This window comes from Gouania willdenowi, chromosome 22 (assembly GCF_900634775.1).
Source record: "Gouania willdenowi chromosome 22, fGouWil2.1, whole genome shotgun sequence".
Classification (NCBI taxonomy): Eukaryota; Metazoa; Chordata; class Actinopteri; order Blenniiformes; family Gobiesocidae; genus Gouania; species Gouania willdenowi.
This window is the reverse complement of record NC_041065.1, coordinates 26,998,624-27,017,214: the sequence shown is the minus strand read 5'-3', so window position 1 is coordinate 27,017,214 and position 18,591 is coordinate 26,998,624. Positions and strand designations below refer to the sequence as shown.

Sequence of the window (18,591 nt, the reverse complement as noted above, 5' to 3'; positions counted from 1 at the left end):
GAACTAAAGATGTACCATACTAACACCCTGGACAGTAGATAGATGCAGTTACTGTCTAAATTCATAGCTGTTTTTTTTTTTAACTGTACCGTGCACTGAATTTGTATTATTATACAATCTTTTACCACAATGAATGCTATAAACCTGGGTGGATTTGAAAAACCCAGGTTTGTCTCAAAAAACTGCCTTAGCATTGCTTTGTATATTTATTCTCTTGAGAATCTCTGGACTCTGAGTATCTCAGACCAAAGATTTAAAATACTGTAATTGTTCTTCCTGTATGAGCGCTTTGAACATGAAGATAAATGCATGCATACACAAAACAATCCCATAAGTGGATCATAACCATTTTCTCCAACTCACTGCCACCTTCAGTGAGACGCAGTGAGTTTATATTTAGCACAGGGACTCAAACTGCAGTGCTTTACATGCCTGATTGTTTTAGTAGGTCACAAGAGTAGGCGCTTTGAATGTGTGTCAGTGGAGGAGAAGACATCTGAGAAAGGGTGGAAACACTCAGTAGAACATAAACCGACATCCACTGCCCACTGGCTTGCCAACTGGCTGCTTCCACTGGCAATCCCATTTATAAGTATTACAATGGAAAGAAAAAAAACACAGTGATATGGAAGAAATGGACCTACATGATAAAAGAGAGGAGAGTGAATCTGAGCTACTGTATTTATAATGTATTCTTCTCATGTAACAAAATCTTAGTGCAATAATGGTTACTCATCCTACACTCCAGAATCAATTAGCTAAAAGTTCTTAATGGCTTCTCCTTGTTTTTGGGTGTTCTAAACTGTGATGCCCAACAACTGCATCATCCAACCTCTTTAATTCTTTAGAGAAGCTTGGCAGATGCCTTTAATACGCTTCACAACCACGACTGGAGACGTTTCTGCTAAGGCAGCTCAGCAAAATCCTGGCTTGTGTCCTAATCTTCTTAGCAAATCTTTCACAACACGTTGTGCTAAGTATGCAGATCATTTCTGTGGTCTGGTTCGGCCAACTGAAAATGAATTATTAGGGCCGAAGACTCATGGCTATCGATAGCTGCAGTTAAGCTGAAATGGATTTCTGAAGCACTCAATGTCACTTGGAGCATCTTGGATTAGGCGTATCAAAAAAAAAATAGTGAGAGATAAAACAAGTCTACTTATCCGGTCTCACTATGTAATTGTCTGCAGCTCAAACAACACAAAGAAAAAAGTGCTCAGAGCTTTATTTAGGCCGCTCAGACGACTAGATTAAACACAAAGCATGAATGATAAAGAGGTGGGGGAGGAAGAGGAGGAGCTTTGGAGAGAAGAAAGCAAAGCAAAGGATGGTTGAGAAATATTGTGACGGTGTCTCAATCAGATGATAGGGATGTTTGAGAGCTCAGCTGTGTTTCAAAGTATGACCAATAGGCATTAAAGGCTAGTTTATGGCTACTTAAACGCTGTGTGACGTCTTCATATTGGTCAATAACATGAATTTTAAAGACTTTTCGTCTAACAGTTGCAAAGTATCGCTGGCAATTGGTAAGCCACGACATGTAATAAAGTTCTTGAAACTGTGCATCACCACCAGTGTGAATTTTGTTGACTAAAGATTTTCGTCACAGTTTTCGTCTACTACTTTTTTCAAGCGACAACAACAATACCATAATTAATTTAAAAATAATGCATGTGAACAAATTAGATTGAAAACAAAACAAAAATGTTCCCATTGGACGGAATCCAATCAACAATGAGTTTCTTTTTTGAAACGTTTCCAATCAAAACTACTTTTGTTGAGTGGAAGGCGGGACAAACCCGGTTAGTGATCCAATAGGAAGTAAGCTGATTGTGATGTGGTTTTACACATTGATCACGTCAAATCTGTCTGTGTGCATTAAGCTGATGCTAATTCAATCTTTATAGTTGCATAAACTGTTCTTATGATATATATTTTAGTCGACTATATGTAACAGATTTAGTCGACTAAAATCTTATTAATAATAATAATAATAATAATAATTAATTTCATTTAAAAAGTGCCTTTCAGTCCATCCAAGGACACTTTACATTAAAAACAGTATATATACTACAAAGAAAGAAGAGAAAAAAAAAGCAATGTAGGCGAAATTAGGAATGAGAACTTATAGAGAATGGGAAGATTGGAAGAGATGGGTTTTGAGTCTGGATTTGAAAAAGAGTAGTTGACTAAAACTAAACTATAACAGAAACGACTAAATTTGGAGTAAAACTAAAAGTATTGTGGCTTTAAAAAATAAAAATAAAAAAATTTAACCTTTAAATTAATCAGCAGTCATTGATAAATGATTGGCTCAATATTTACCTCTATATACCGATACATGCATAAGAATCATACATGGTTAAAAGTCTTTGTAGCGTTGTTCACATCTTGACACATTTTCCACTAAAGTAACATCTACTTCACCCTGTTCTCATGCAGACGCTCCTGCTCAGATACTGTACTTCAATCCTAATCCGTCCTCACATGCCATCATCAATCAGGGATTGGATGAAGATACTTGTGAATGTACCGTCGGCAACTGGAAGAAACCGGGGGAAGACCTGTCAGCTGAATTAGTCTCGAACAAAGATCAAAGCTTGAGTCGTTGCTAATTATTTACCTCGTCTGCCCTCACGTCTGGTTTTTCCATCTGCACTTCCTCTAATTTAAAACGCAAATTAATTTCAGTTTGATGGTGTCAATCTTTCTTTTTGTTGATTTTTCTTTCTTTACCATGTGAAATACTGGTGTGATAAGGTGTCTTTGTGCACTGGAGGTGAGCTTGAATCAAGCAAACTAAAAGATTATTGTTCTTCTTTCTTTGCGTGCTTTTTTTTTTTAATTTAAACTTTTGAACAGAGAAGAGAGACAGATAGACATAGACAGAGACACAAGCTGTATTTCCACTTTCCGTTAACCTTGGAAATGCGCAAAATCTAAATACCGCAATAAAAACTGGTGATGAAAACACCTGAATTTAAAAAAAAAAAAACTCAAATATGGCTATGTTTTTGACGCTTTCATGAGAAGGTTTTACAGACATTTTGATATTGAAATGTGTCACAAAAGCGCCATGGAAACACTATTTCCGCAAGTACATGTCACAGAATGTGAGGTACCAGGTCACATGACGTGAGGTACCAGGTCACATGACCACCATTACGTGGTGCGTGAAACAACAAAGGAATACAGAGTCTTATAAGGAGGTCTTTCTGCAGCGAAGTCTCGCGGGAAGAGATTTCACGGGAGTTACGAGGCTTCGGCCCAAAACAACGCTGAATGGAAACACGTTCAAAGCGCACTTATACTTTGTCGACATTCAGAAATATCGCTTTCATTTTGCGAAAATCTTTAATGGAAACGCAGCTAGAGACACTCTTGCTTCACCTGCTCTTGAGCTGTTTGCTTGTGACAAACTAGAATAAATTACACTGTAGAATAGTTCTCCTTTTGTCAACTGTCTTCGGAGATGTTTAATTAAATGATCCGGGAAGAAGGTAGAGAAAAACCATACTAAAAAAATTGGCTGAAATAGTATTCAAAGGAAAATGTCCCACCCTAACTCCCTCTTCCCTGTTCCTTTCTTTTACCAATATATTTGTTTCATTGCAATAATAAAACATGCATAGCTGTCACAAAAAGGTTGTACTACATGTAGTGTTGACCTTTGATAGCATATGCAGACATGATTAAAAATATATACAGATATAAAAATGAAAACACACTGATGAAGTATTTTCAGTATGAAACTGTACAAAAAAAGAAGAATAACTTTGGCATTAATGTTGAGGTGACGGAAACAGAAAAGCTCTTCCAGTGATGGAAAATCCAAATACTTGCTTTACACACGTTTGCATGAGTAAATGATTACTATTGGCTGAAATGATAGAAAAATGAAAATGTCCCACCCTCACTCCCTCTTCCCTGTTCCTTTCCCCTCACCAGGGTGTAATAATGCCCTCTTTTTCTCCTCAAGCTTATATTTCCCCTTCCTAAGGGACGACTGTTAATAAAACATGCACAGTCACAAGAAAGTTGAGCTACATGTAATGTTGACCTTTGATAGCATATACAGACATGGTGAAAGAAAAAAAATATATACAGTATAAAAATGAAGACATGCTAATAAAGTATTTTCATTATGTGATTGTACAAAAAAAAGCAGAATAATTTTGGCGTTAAAAAGCTCTTCCAGTGATGGTAAAGTCAAATATTTGCTTTACGCATGTTTGCATGAGTAAATTATGACTACACGTGACAGATAAGTTGCACAATACATTTTAATGGTGTGCTATGAGGTTTACATTGTGCTGTGGCTCAAACAGATGTAGACAATAGTAAATTGTATAAAAACAAAGACAATCTAATAACGGTTTATGACCCACACAGGCTAATTCAATCAAAACGAGCTTTGGGTCCAGAAGCAGCCTGTTTCAAATGTGATTTCAGACATAAAATGTCTTTGTGAAGGACCCAAATCCATCATCAAACCTGCACGTGTGTGTGTGTGTGTGTGTGTGTGTGTGTGTGTGTAATGTCTATGATGCTGTAATGCAGCTAATTGTCATTTAGCCCGTGCTAACCCTGATCTCCTGAGGACAAAGCGTGCATGCCTTTCCAAAGGTTTAGCTGACCTAGTCTCTAAACATTATAGTTTGGTTGGATGCTTTTCAACACATGGGCGAGAGACAGAGAGAGAGAGACACAGAGACAGAAAGAGGGATAAACAACTTCACTGACTTTTGCACTGAGTGGATCTGGCTTCGGCTGGATGGCAGCTATGATGTCACTTTGGCCTACAGGATTTACACACACTCATCCAAGCCCACACACACACACAGCTTCCTCTTGGACAGCAATATAATCAAGTTTGGTTTACCTCCGCCAAGGCACGCCTAGCTAATAAAGTAATCTGCTATCTATTCCATTTTTTCATTTATTCATTTTGCAAAATAATAAACAAGATCCATGTACACTATGTCTGTTCAAAAGGGAGTGGGAAGAAGAAAGACTTCATGAATCCCACACCCATTTCTTAATCAGTTTGGACTTCTAGAAATACACAATACGTACTAAACAGAATAGGAAAAAACCTGACTAAATAATAATCAGTAACTTTACAATACAATGCAAAATACCAATAATAGTAATTCAATTCAATTCAATTTGCATGTAAAGACAACACGAGCCATAGATGTAATCAGCCTATTAGTTGCATTAAGCCCCGCCCCCATCCTCACTGTACTGTGACCAGACATTTATGAAGTGATTTAAAACTCTGAACACTTTGGCATTGCTTTTGAATCCAGGCTGTTCCATAATTTCACCCAACATACAGACGGACAAAAACTCTTCCTGGTTCGTCCAATCTTGGGTACTATAATGCGCTGATGTTGCAAATGCTGCTCCCTTTGACAATAAACCTGAAAGTGAAACTTTTTCTTGGCAGAATATGCACCCTTTAAATTCATTTTCCCTCTCACAGAAAAAAAAATAAAAAATACGACAGTGAATAATCGAAATGCCTTACGGAGGAGTGGAAAGTTTAAGGAGGGAAATGGAAGCGCAACATGTCCAGAGTCAGTAGTGATGAATGATGACAGTGTGTTCATTAGGCAAACATAATGCTACGCCTGATACTATATTTTAATTCAAGCAGTTTTAAACATTCCCACTTCCCTTCAAGGGAATCACAATATTAACCTTTCAGTGCAGCCGCTGCTACACCTGTTTTTCAGGTCCAGCACACAAATCAACCTGCAGCATTATCGCTGTCACTGTCACTGTCAGCACTTTGTTCATCCCAAGGGAAAAAATGCACGCTGCTTAAAAATAAATGATGCACTCCCATCTCCCCATCTAAGGCAGGGGTTCTCAACCTTGGGGTCAGGACACTGACACTGGGAGGGGGTTGCCAAATGCCTTTAAGAAACTAAATTATTTTTTTCCAAAAAATGTCCGCCCATTTTTTGTTATTTTTTACAATGTTTCTGCAACTACACCAAACTTGTCATATTTTAACCGGTTTTCATCACTTTTTCTTGCCATATTTTTGCTTCTTTTAAAGCATTTTTTCTACATTACTCCCATTTATGCCACATCTCCATCAAATTTCAATGCCTTTTCTGCACATTTTCTGCATATGTTGACCCATTATTGGCACTTTGAACCTCTTTTCACTATATTTGCCAATTTAACCCCATTCATGCACATTATTTGCCAGTTTAAACCAATTGTTGCAATATTTTTACCAGTTTTTCTGTCCATTTTTGGTCACTCTAATTTACACCTTTTAACCAATTTCTGTGGTTTTTAAAATCCCATTTCGCCACCTTTCCCACCATTTTTGGTCACTTTTAACCCATTTAAAACAAGGATTTACATCTTTAAGATGACTATAACACTATGGCACAAATAATAACAATAAACTTCCTGGATAACAGTGGATATTATTCAGATAAATAAATAAATGTGGTTATTATCACAGATTTTGCTGACTTTATCGATGGGCCCCATGGGGTATGACCAAGTTTCAGTGTTTCAATCTTTTTTCCTTCTCTCTATGAATCCCATTTTAAAGCAAGCTTTCAGCTATTCTACGATTAAAATCAATCTGCCAGCTTCTCTCACTCATCTGGGGGTCTTCTGTCTGCACCTCCACCAGGAAATTTAATGAAGGAAGTCCACTGGGAATAAAACCTCTTTAACCAGTTTCACCTCATCAGTGATGCATGAAGCTACTAAAGCGCCCTGCAGATAATTCCTCTGTGTTAAAGCCACATCTGTCCTTTGCTCTGTTTTCACTAAAGTATTTTACTCTTCCTGCCATAAACTGCTCAATAATTACAATTCGTCAATATTGACGCAGCATGTCTTTTACTATGCAGGAAAAGTACACTAGTTTGTTTCATTTGTTTCATTCATGCATGGTGGCAACATGAGTATAAATGCTCATTTTATGAGTTATATACAAGTATTATAAACTGTCCCGAATCCCCTTCTTGATCAACAATTGTTGATAATGGATGTGTTTCAGCAGTGATTCTATAACGATGGCGATATATTATATAAATGTCAATATTTTTAAGTCAAATGAAGTCAGACTAGAGAAACAATTCTGGGTTAAATTTGCTGATGCAAAATGTCACACAGGCACAATTACTAACAAAACAGCTGCACAACATGTGCCACTTTTGGCATTTTTCTCCTCTAAGGGACAGGACGTGTGAGTGAGTTCTGTAGTGTGGCTTGTTTAGGGGAAGGTCTGGGTTAGGACACACTCAGAAATCCATCTAACTGTGCTTTTCATGCTGTTCTGAGAAGTAGAGAAAGCAGCGACTCCTAAAACAAGTATTTTAATACAAAAAAAGCGATACTGTAATTGTCTGTATCCCCAAAATAAAAAACTTAATATATCTTGAATCTCTGTATTTTGCCCAGCCCTAGTTGATAATATCATCCATCTGTACAAAATTCCTAAAGTGATGTCAGACTGATGTGTCATGCTGCTTCCCACCCAAAGCATGAGCAGACTGAGATTTCTCTCACTGCCAGAAGGAAATACCATAAAACTCATCTAAATGCAAGCACTAGTTTTCTTTTCTTTTAACTCTCATTTACTAAACTGATCCACAGCCATTAGTTGAACATACACTAACGCACAGGCACAGGTTTCTCCATCCTCCCAGCAGGCAGAACTAGTGCATGTTTCTCATCCTATGGTTTTTGTTTACGTGTGTCGCTGAAGGCTCACACAGACTGTTGACATTAATCTGACCTTGATTCCCTAAACCTCTGGTGCAGATCTGTCGTTTGTTCGGCAGTCGATGCTCTCGAGAGTCGATTCTTGAACTTCAGATCATGTGCCTTACAGCAGTGGTTCCCAATATATATATATATATATATATATATATATATATATATTGTCCTGCGTACCCCCTCATGTGTCCCCCCTCTTCATTTCATAAGTACCTTCGCAATAATTTCCTATGCTTTTTTATTTTCATTTGTGCAACAGATGCTCTTCTAAACCTCTAAATGTGTCTTGAACATTGGTTCCCCATAAGGCCTAATCTACAAATTCAAAACAATTTCAAGTGCAATTTTCTTTTTTTTTTTTTTAAATTACCAATGCAAATTTTATGTAATTACTTCAATAGTAAGTAAATGCAGCCTCCGATGTAAATGTGGATAATTATTGTCTCCTATTGTCAAAAGTGTGATAAAATGGCAGCTAAAGTATATATATAAAGTATGTATATATTGAGCAATACTACTGTTAGTTTGTGGTTAATTTATCCAACAAAAAAAAAATAGCCTAATAAGTAACTAGGAACATTTCCCTATTATTTTTAAATTAATTGTGCATCATGCGGCCCTCGCTTTAATTTTGAAGTACATGCACAAAATTAATTAAAAACACATACAAAAAAAGAAATATAAACCAGACAACATAAATACACAAAATGACTCTGAAAAACGCTACGGCAACAACAAGAAAAATTATACAGTTACAAAACGACACAAAAAAAAAAAAAACACAAATTGGCACATAATAAACAAAACAACAAATACGCTAAATTACTTTAACACAAAAAACATGACAGTAAAAACACACAAGACAACAACAAAAAAGCACAAAATGAGAAAAAAAATCCACAAAACAACCACAAAAAAAAAATTAACAATAAAATCACACCAAAAACATATGAAATGACAATACAAACTTATTGTTCTTTCCTGTATTAATGCTCAGATTGGTCATTATTCTAAATGCTGACGTGAATGTTAACGTGGCCCTCAGATCAGAAAATCCCTTTTTTGTGGCCAAAAAGTTGCCCACCTTTGTTCTAGGGGTATACGTACCCCTGTTTGGGAAGCACTGCTTTACAGCTTGTCTCACTTAGGGCTGGACGATATATCGAGATTCAAGATATATCAAGTTTTCTATTTTGGTGATACAGAAAATTACAATATCGCCTTTATCAATATATCGGTGTATATTTTTATAGCTTGTTTTGTTTTAAGGCAAGGGAAATATATTTGTATAGCGCATTTCATATACAAGGCAACTCAATGTGCTTTACATGATCAAAAGGTGCAACAGAAAACATTCAACAGCTTAAAATCTATAAGAACATCATTTAAAATCATCAGTAAAATCATTTAAAATCATCAACAAACACATTACATCAAAATCTCCCTCTAAATCATACACAGTAGAGAGCATTTAACTTTGATTTAAAAATGTTCACATGTGATGCTGACTTCAGCTCTGTTGCAGTTTGTTCCACTTCTTTGCAGCATAACAACTAAAAGCAGCCTCACCATGTTTACTGTGAGCTCTGGGCTCCACTATCTGACCTGTGTCCATAGATCTGAGAGACCTGCTGGGTTCATACCTGACTAACATCTCACTGATGGATTCTGGACAGAAACCCATTCACAGATTTATACACCAGCAGCAGAACTTTAAAGTCTATTCTGAGACTGACTGGGAGCCAGTGTAAAGACTTTATGTGTTCTGACCTCTTTGTTCTGGTTGTTCTTGTTTTAGGAATCTCTGCTTTCACTACCTCTCAGAACTGCATTAAAAGCACAGTTAGATGGATTTCTGAGGGCGTCCTAACCCTGACCTTCCCCTAAACAAGCCACACTACAGAACTCACTCACACGTGCTGTCCCTTAGAGGAGAAAATACAAAAAATTGGCACTGGTTAGTATTAAATGTGCCTGTGTGACATTTTGCATCAGCAAATCTAACCCTAGTCAGATTTTATTTGAATTAAAAATATCAAGATTTATATCATTTATCGCCATTTTAAGAAAAAAATATTGAGATATAGAGTTGTGGTCTATATTGCCCAGCCCTAGTCTGACTCTCATAATCAGACATAAACATTAGAGACTTGGTGTTACATGTCAACTCCAGATGAAGCAACACACACAGCTGAGGGAACAGAGTGTGTGTGACAGAGGAAGGATGGGTTTGTTTTTACCGTTGCAGAACTGCAGCAGGGACGAGGTGTCGTATAAGCTGCTGTAGCTGGAAAAACCGTCCTCCATTCTGTCAACCTCCTCTCCTCTCCTCTCCTCTGCGCCTTCTCCTTCTCTCCTCTCTGCTGACTCCCTTCCGTTAGTTTATTGTTGACTTGGCATCCAAGGTTCTCCCTTACATTCACTCAGTACGGGTCAGGCTCCCTGGGTGAGTCACCATGGCAACCCATTCACTTTGATTATGTCATGTGAACTCCTCGTTCTGCCTCTTCTTACAAAAAAAAGTTTGAAGCTACAGTGTCGTTAGGTGATGGTTTGCTCCTTTTTGTCTTCTCCTCCTGGCTCCTTGTTTTCCCTTCTCTTCTTCTCCTCCTGACAGCTGTGCTGGTCTCCACCCGAAAAACAGCTTGGAGAAGGTTTGAGCTGACAGGGTAAAGTCCAGTTCTGGCTAAGACACTTACTGTGTGTGTGTGTGTGTGTGTGTGTGTGTGAGTGTTTAGATAATGCGTGGGACAGCCCAGCCTCTCCCTGTCACACAGTGTGGACGAGTCACAGTGAAGAGGGGGCTGGGCTTCTCAGACAGAGCCTCCGCCTCTTCCTCTGATGGAGAGGAGGAGGAAGAGAAGAGGAGAAAAGTGCAAAAGAAAGAGGAGAAAATAGAAATTGCAGTGAATTACAGAAAAAAAAAATAAAAAAAGACAGGAGGACGATGTGACAAAATAAAGACAAATTGCGAAGACATGGACAGGCTAGAACCTCTCATTTCTGAATCCAAGTCCCCCCTTTGTCTGACTACTGTACAACATCTGGCTCTGAATATTGTGAGAAAATAAAAATAAAAACTATAGAGCAGCATATACATTTTAAATAATCTCATTTTGTAAATGAGTGAAATGAAACAGTATTTAGTGACTCCTGAATAAATTAATTTAAGCCATTTATCTTTCAAAATATTCAGCTGTTTGATGGCTAACGCAAGGCTAATGCTAATGCTAGGCAAATACTAATGCTAGGCTAATGTTAGCTAATGGTATTGCTAGGCAAATGCTAATGCTAGGCTAATGTTGGCTAACTGTATTGCTAGACAGATGCTAATGCTCAGCTAATGGTAGCTAATTGTATTGCTAGGCAAATGTTAATGCTAGGCTAATGATAGCTAATCGTATTGCTAGGCAAATGCTAATGCTGGGCTAATGTTAGTTAACGGTATTGCTAGGTTAATGGTAGGTTAATTTTAGCTAATGGTATTGCTAGATTAATGCTAGGCTAGTGTTAATACTATGCTAATGCTAGTGCTAGGGAATACTAGTAAATGATAATGCTAGCTAATGAAATTGCTAGGTTAATGCTAGGCTAATGCTAGGCAACTATTCATGTCAGGTTAATGCTCATTCTAGGCTAATGCTAGTAAATGTTAATGTCAGGCTAATGCTAGTAAAGGCTAATGCTAATGTTAACTGATGCTAGCAAGTGCTAATGCTAGCTAGTGCTAATGCTAGTTTAATATTAGGCTAATGTTAATGCTGGGTTAATGCTAATGCTAGCTAATGCTAGGCTAATCCTGATTTTAGGCTAATGCAGTGTTTAATGATGCGGGCCAGTACCTACATCCTCAGGAAATGCAAATATTCTAGCTATGATTGTCATTTATGACTAAAAATAAACAATACCAAACCCCATATTTGTAATACTTTAATGTATTAATTGACCCTCTATCCCCCCTGTAGTGCCACTGAGTAACCCTAGTAATACACGTACCCCCATTTGAGGAACCCTGCTCTATGGAGTCACTCGGGGACACTACATAAAAACCGAGTTCTGCTGCCTCAGGAGCTCTGCTGTGGCTAAACATGATTATCATTATTCCCTTTTCTGACTCTTATCTGGCCCGTTACAGACAGTAGAGAGACCGGGGGATTCTTAAAACAAGGACGAGAAGGGGAGAGAGTGAAGGGAGGACTTTAGGCCTGAGAGGAGAGACAGAGATGGGGGTGTAGGAGAAAAGGACGCAGAGTGCTGGAGGAGGCGTGCAGAGAGAAGGCCCAAATTAGAAAGTGATCACAGAGGAGTTTACAATGGGAAATCAGGATACAGAGAACTGAAGGGGGAAATTGGCTTCAGTTTCATTCCGAATAGGGGGTTATGTGCATAAGAAAAGGGGAGTGCCTGGTTGCATTATTTATAAATCCAGCTCGCGGGGGGAAAAATAAAAAAGCACAAAGAATCCAGAGCCTGAACCTGGAATCACATCAGAGACAATAAAAGAATCCAAGAAGAAGAAAGTGGAGAAAAAAGAAAACAACCAATACAATATCTGCTTTACTTCAGCTGCTGTTACACTATTGTCTCTTTTTCTTATTATAAATCATATTGATTCATGACAGCACTTTGCTGCATTTACTAAGGGTTTTTTTTCCAGTCTATTCTAAATTATTGATTGAGTTGCCATCGTTTTGAACGAAAGTGTCTGCTAACGGAAATTGGAGAATTGGAGATGGTTTCAATAGATTTGACCTTTTAAAATATCATTAAAAAAAATCTAAACCACTGTTAAATAGTTGATTAGATTATGGTTCAATGGCTTATTTTCAAAAGGAAACTCTGCACTTTGCTGAACCAATTACAGAGTAAGAAACAGAATTATGCAGGGAAATAAGCCTTAATTAATTTGTGAAAGTTGCTGCTCCGTTCTGCAATTTTTTTTTCTATGCAAGCAAACCAATGTTGTCATGTTTTAAATCTAACATTATCCAATCCTTTGTGTTTGACACTAGGGATTTTGATCCATGTCTGAAGCCATCCAGATTATTGTAAATCTCATTGTAAATGTGATTTAGGGTCTAGATTAGGGACAGGTCTGATGTTTTTGTACGTGTCTGGCTCTCTGTGCAAATGCTCCCGTGAGACGGCACAGCTAAAACTAGGGTATCTCAGCTCCTAAATCCTCCCCCATGGTGTTGTAAAACCCCTCGTAGCACACAGCCAGTGGCAGGTGGTGGTGGGGTTGCTTCTCAATGGTTTCCACCTTGGAAAACCAGTGAATCCTTCATAGGATTAACACTATAGTGTTACACAGGATTGGAAGCAAATCCTACTTTCAAAGTACAGCAAATAATATATTCACACTTATAAACACCATGAGGCATTACATTTCTTTGTTTATTATGTTATCTGATAAGAATACCCAACAATATAAACAATAATGCTATGTCAGAAATGTGAATAATTTGTGCTCAACCCTGATATATGCTGTACTCATCATGTACTTCCTCTTCAACCCTTTCACAACAAAAGCCCTGGATAAGCTAAAAACTTGTAATCAACAAAGAACTTCAACCCTTGTTTACTTTATTAAATACGTTGGATTTAAAAATAAAATAAATATTCTACTAATTTCCATTATGATTATTAGTAAGCCCATTGTTAACGGACACCTACTTACTCACACAGGAAGTTGTGCCCATAATCTACTAGGGATGTGTATTGCCTGGCATCTGGCGATACCATTCGTATCTCGATACATAGATCACGATATACGATGTGATCTATCCCGATATTAAAGTATAAGGCAATTATTGCAATTTTTTTTAATACATGACTTAAAAAAACAACTGATCTGTAAATGTGTACACCTTCATGAGAACATTATGTATGAAATATATTTTATTGGCATATTTTACACTCAAAACAATGGCTTTAACATGCCATGTGCCAAAAAATTAAAATAAAATAACATACAATCTGCCTGTGGCTTTTAAACCAACTTTACTGCAACTTAACTGAGGTATATGCGTAGAACAACAAATAAATGCAGAAAGTTAGTACTTTCTTTTTAGATTTTATTGAAAAACATGGTCAACATGCCCAGGTTTCAGCACTTCTTTGTGCAGTTACAATGTCTCCTGCAGTGGAAAAGACTTTTCTGGTTAAATAAAGGTTAAACAAAACCAAAAAAAAACCGACATGGCTGCATTTTGAATCGATCAGAGAATTGCGTGACGTAACAACGCGATATATCGAAAATCAATATTTCTTCTCAGAATCTTTTTTTTCTTTTTACCATGTCTGCACATACAGTATGTGGTCATTGGTTAACAGTACATGGAACTAAACATAACAACCCTGGATCAACCTGTCACTGTGAATGTTCATGGACATAATATTTTCATTTAAATGTTCACCTGCACTACTCATCAATGCACTACTGCACTATTATCTTATTATTATTATTGTATTTTTATTTTATTTCGTTATTATTATTATTATTATTATTATTATTATTATTATTATTATTATTATCTTGTTATTTTATTTAGTTTGCACATATTAGTCTAACTACTCTTATATTTATGTTTATACTTCTTTTTTTATCTATTTTTCTTTATTCTAGTTGATTATTAATATTTAATGTTACACTATCTGAGAGAGCACAGGTCACCAAGACAAATTCCTCGTGTGTATTCATACAATCTTGGTCAATAAAGTTGATTCTGATTCTGATTCTGATGTTGTGTCATGTACGTTCATGTGCAGTTGAAATAATTGTCAGACTGATTGATTAACTTGTGATTACTCATATTGTTTTTAAAGAAGTGTATGATCGAGCTGTTTTTCTTTGGATTATGAAAATAAGGAAGTTAAAACAGTCATAATCGTTACTGTCGAAACGCAAATTCGAATGGCAGTATAAATCAAATGGTAAATGAAGTATTGTGATTAAAATCAAGTCGGGACTAAAGCATATACTGTATCGTCCCAGCCCTAGTTTTCAGCATTGATTCTCAGTCGAACTCAGGCTTCTTTACGTTGCGGCACTATTTTTATTTATTTTTTATGAAAAGATGATCAGTCAGACTTATCAGAGCTTTTCAGAGCATTTCCAGGATAATTCACAATGGAAAGCAGAGGCGAGGTGGAAACAAGGTCAATCCTCTGATCCAGTCGCCATCTGTGGACCTGTCCTGGTTATTGGTCTGCTTTGTGCTTCACACCACAGAGTAATCCAACATGGGATCCTAATATTCATATCACAACTGAATGTAAAGAAAGACCTTAAACACAAATAAACCCTGCTCAATGAAAGAGAATGATTGCCAAAAAACAAGCTTTAACATTTCTACATTAACAGGAGGATTAAATATATATACAGTATGTGTCCGAATATTAGCCTCGGTCCTTTGATGTTACTGGAATAAACCGGTCCAGGGTTGATTTCTCTTGTGACTTAAAATAAAATAGTTTACTAGTTTACATGTACCAGGATTCTTCAAATTCTTCAAAAAAATAAAAGATATGGACTATGCTGGATTAAAAACCCTGTCTTATTATTGAAGGAAGGGACATTTGTTTTATTTTATTAAGTACATTTAATAGCATGTACTTTTTTTACTTTTACTCAAGTAAGACTAATACTTTTGCCACCTCTGCCAGTCCATCACTGTGTTATTACACAGAGACAATGAAAAACAGGTACACCAACACGTTATGTACGTTCAGCTGTCATTTCACAGGCCTAATATGCTTCGTCTTGGAAATAAAGTGGGAATAAAACTGATTTAAACCCTCCAAACTATATGAGAGAATATTTAAGAACAGATTCCAGATTCTTCAGATTTCCACCAACTTATCACCAACGTGCTTTTTAAAATCAACAGTAACCGATAATGTTAAAATCACACTACACCAGGATAAAGTGTACACTGTAACACTGTTATCGCCCAGATTATTCAACGTTTTAGGCACACGGAACTTTGTTGCTTTGTTTAAGCCACGTCATTCGTCAAGCTCTGTTTCTCATTTCATTGTTATTCCTGTTGGGCTAGCATGACTTGTTAAGAATGATTTTTATCTACAAAAAGTGACGATGTTTAGATACGCTTCACTTCCATGTCAAGAGTCACACGTAAAATGTCATGAAGACAAAGTGGAGAGCCTGTGAATATGCAGTATATATGTAGCTTTTTAAAAGATAAACAACAAAAGGAAAAAGATTTTGAGCCATAAAACCTTCATCTTTCAACTTTGACATGGTAATATCGTGATCACGATTTTGGTTGCTATGATTAAATTAATCTGATCGTCTGCAACATTTACATTTAAAATACGAGCTTTGCACTTTGTAATAATGTATCTATTTCGTTAGCCTTTGGTACATTTTAAATTCTTGGTTTAATTCTTTAAAACATGTTTTTAGTATAATTAATTTTGCACTGTAAACTGTACAAATATTGTTTGTTTAAAAGAAGTGTAATAAAAACAGATTTTTTTTGTGGTTATAATCATATCAATCATTTTGGCCATAATCGTGCAGCTCTAATGTAATGTAATATTAAAGGTATTTAATATCTAATACAAATTCATTATGAATGAGCTTAGTTGTAAAGGATAAAAAAAAAAAATTCTCTATAGCTCTAAAACGTCAGTTTTGACAAGTGTGTCACAACATATTAACCTCTAGCACAGCTTTGAAAGCATGTCAGCAACATCAACCAATGTTACATTCATTGAACATTATACTCCGACACTAATTATATGTGAACTGACATTTTTCTGTGAACAGAGAAGTTATAATAAAATAAAATATACCTACTGTTTGAAGCTTATGCTATGGCAGAATGTGTAAATGTGACCTCATTTCCAGCAGAGTGAAAACACTCCGTTTGACGGGTCTTTCTAATCTCATGGCAACAAAGACTGCATGTAAAACTACTGCATGATACATTCTGTTTGAGCAAAAAACCCCTGGAAATGGGCATCTAATGTCAGTGAGAATAACCAAGGTTATGTGATGAAAGCAAACAGCAGCTGCACACTACTGCAGCAGCAGCGGGGCCAAATTTATGCTATGATTCAGAGAATGTGGGTCACACCACTTGTGTTTTAATGCAGTCCTACAGTCATGTCTATAATTTACCCGCTCTGTCTGAAATGAATAACGCCAGCAATGAGAGTGTAGGGATGTAACGATTCACTCAACTCCCGATACGGTTCGATTCACGATACTGGGTTCAGGATACGACTCTCACGATTTATTTTACAAAATGGGAATGTAGACAAATATTCCTTTATTTTTGGGGTAAAAAAAAACTAGAAAATACTGTTCAAACTATTCAAAACAATGCAATTTAACTAAAAATAAATCTTGAATGAAATAAATAAAGTAATAATACAAATGAAGAAGAAGCCTATTAATTTATATTCTGGTTCTATAGCAAACAATGCAAAACTACATAAAAGTTCCTTTTCTTTTTAAAAGTGCAACTGAAAATGTATTTTGTGCCTTAACAATTGGACTTAAAAAAAAAAAAAAAAACAGTCTGCACTGTATTTACGTCAGATATTTGTTTGAACCAGCAGAGGGCACTGGTAACCCAGTGGTCGGTTGGCATGCAGATATCCTTGCAGTGAAGAAGAGAAGCTATGCTAGCAGACAGAGCTAATAGAAAAACCTGACATTTACAGATATTCACGTAATATTACAGATATTCTTTCGGTGCTAAAGGGGTAAAGAATCATTTATGAACATGTTTAAGAGTAGAAGGCGGCCAGAAAGAAAGTAGTAGCAGATCCCGCCCGCTGCCTCCGCTTTTAGACGAGAAGGATAAATATATAGCGCCCTCTGCTGTTTAAAAAAAGTACTGCGATTCAATTTTCAGAGCATCGATGTGAACCGTGATACCTATGAATCAATTTTTAACTGCCTTACGATTAATCGTTACATCCCTACTCAGGGGTGTCAAACTAATTTCAGTTTAGGGGCTAAATACGGAGCAGCTTCATCTCAAGTGGGCCACAGATTTCGAACAAGAAAACGAGTAATTTCAACATTATTGTGCCCTAGTTTGCACTTAAAATACTAAATATGTAAGAAACTGGGCTGTATACCCGGTGCATACCAAATACTGGTATATATTTTTGTTATGATATGAATTCTTAATATACCGCCGTACCGGTATATTTGATTACACAACTTTCGGAATGCTACACTGCACCGCGTTGCAGACCGGACCCTTCACAATGTTGCACTTCTAAATATGAAGGTAAGCAGTAGCGCTCTGGTGTTGGTTGCGGTGTAAATCCTACATGTAATTGAATAAGAAAGACACAATTGAAAGCTCTGAAGCTGCATGTGAGCATGTGCCTGTGTCCGCATGCCTCTGCTACAGGAGAACAACACTCACGGACACGGAGGCACAGTTAGCTTAGCATGTCGGCAGTAATACACAAAAAAAGAGGGCAAAGGATCGCAATTTGTAATTCCTATAACGTGGAAATAAGTCCTGGTAGAGCTGCAAACAAAACGCTAGCTTATTCACCATAGGAAACCACCACACCACTGAGTATGCAGCATTTAAAGCTAGAAATCAAGCGAAAGCTAAAGCTAAGCTAGCGGGGCAAAAAGTTGTTGTTGTAAACGTGTTTACTACTACTCATGACAATAAAATAAACCATCCTAAGTCTATCTACTGCAGTAATTCCTCTCTCAACCGGTAGAAAATGCTGTGAATACCTGATTATGGATGAAAAAAAAAAAACATCATATACCGTGAAACCGTTCGAATTTTGAAAAATGCCGTTGTGACGGTGCAAGCC

At 36.8% G+C, this 18,591-nt stretch overlaps 1 protein-coding gene across 6 annotated transcripts in view; it reads right to left on the bottom strand.

Annotated features, from left to right (window-relative positions):
• Nucleotides 1-18,591, bottom strand: part of eml1 (EMAP like 1) — a 77,428-nt gene that overhangs the window by 50,716 nt on the left and 8,121 nt on the right. For 5 of the 6 annotated variants that reach the window (XM_028437583.1, XM_028437584.1, XM_028437586.1 and 2 more), the window contains exon 2: nucleotides 10,002-10,599. The exons of the other annotated variant lie outside the window; for it this stretch is intronic. In XM_028437583.1, the coding sequence (XP_028293384.1) occupies nucleotides 10,002-10,068 (67 nt within the window). In that variant the 5' untranslated portion in view covers nucleotides 10,069-10,599. The remainder of the gene's footprint in view (nucleotides 1-10,001; nucleotides 10,600-18,591) is intronic. 6 annotated transcript variants of the gene reach the window in all.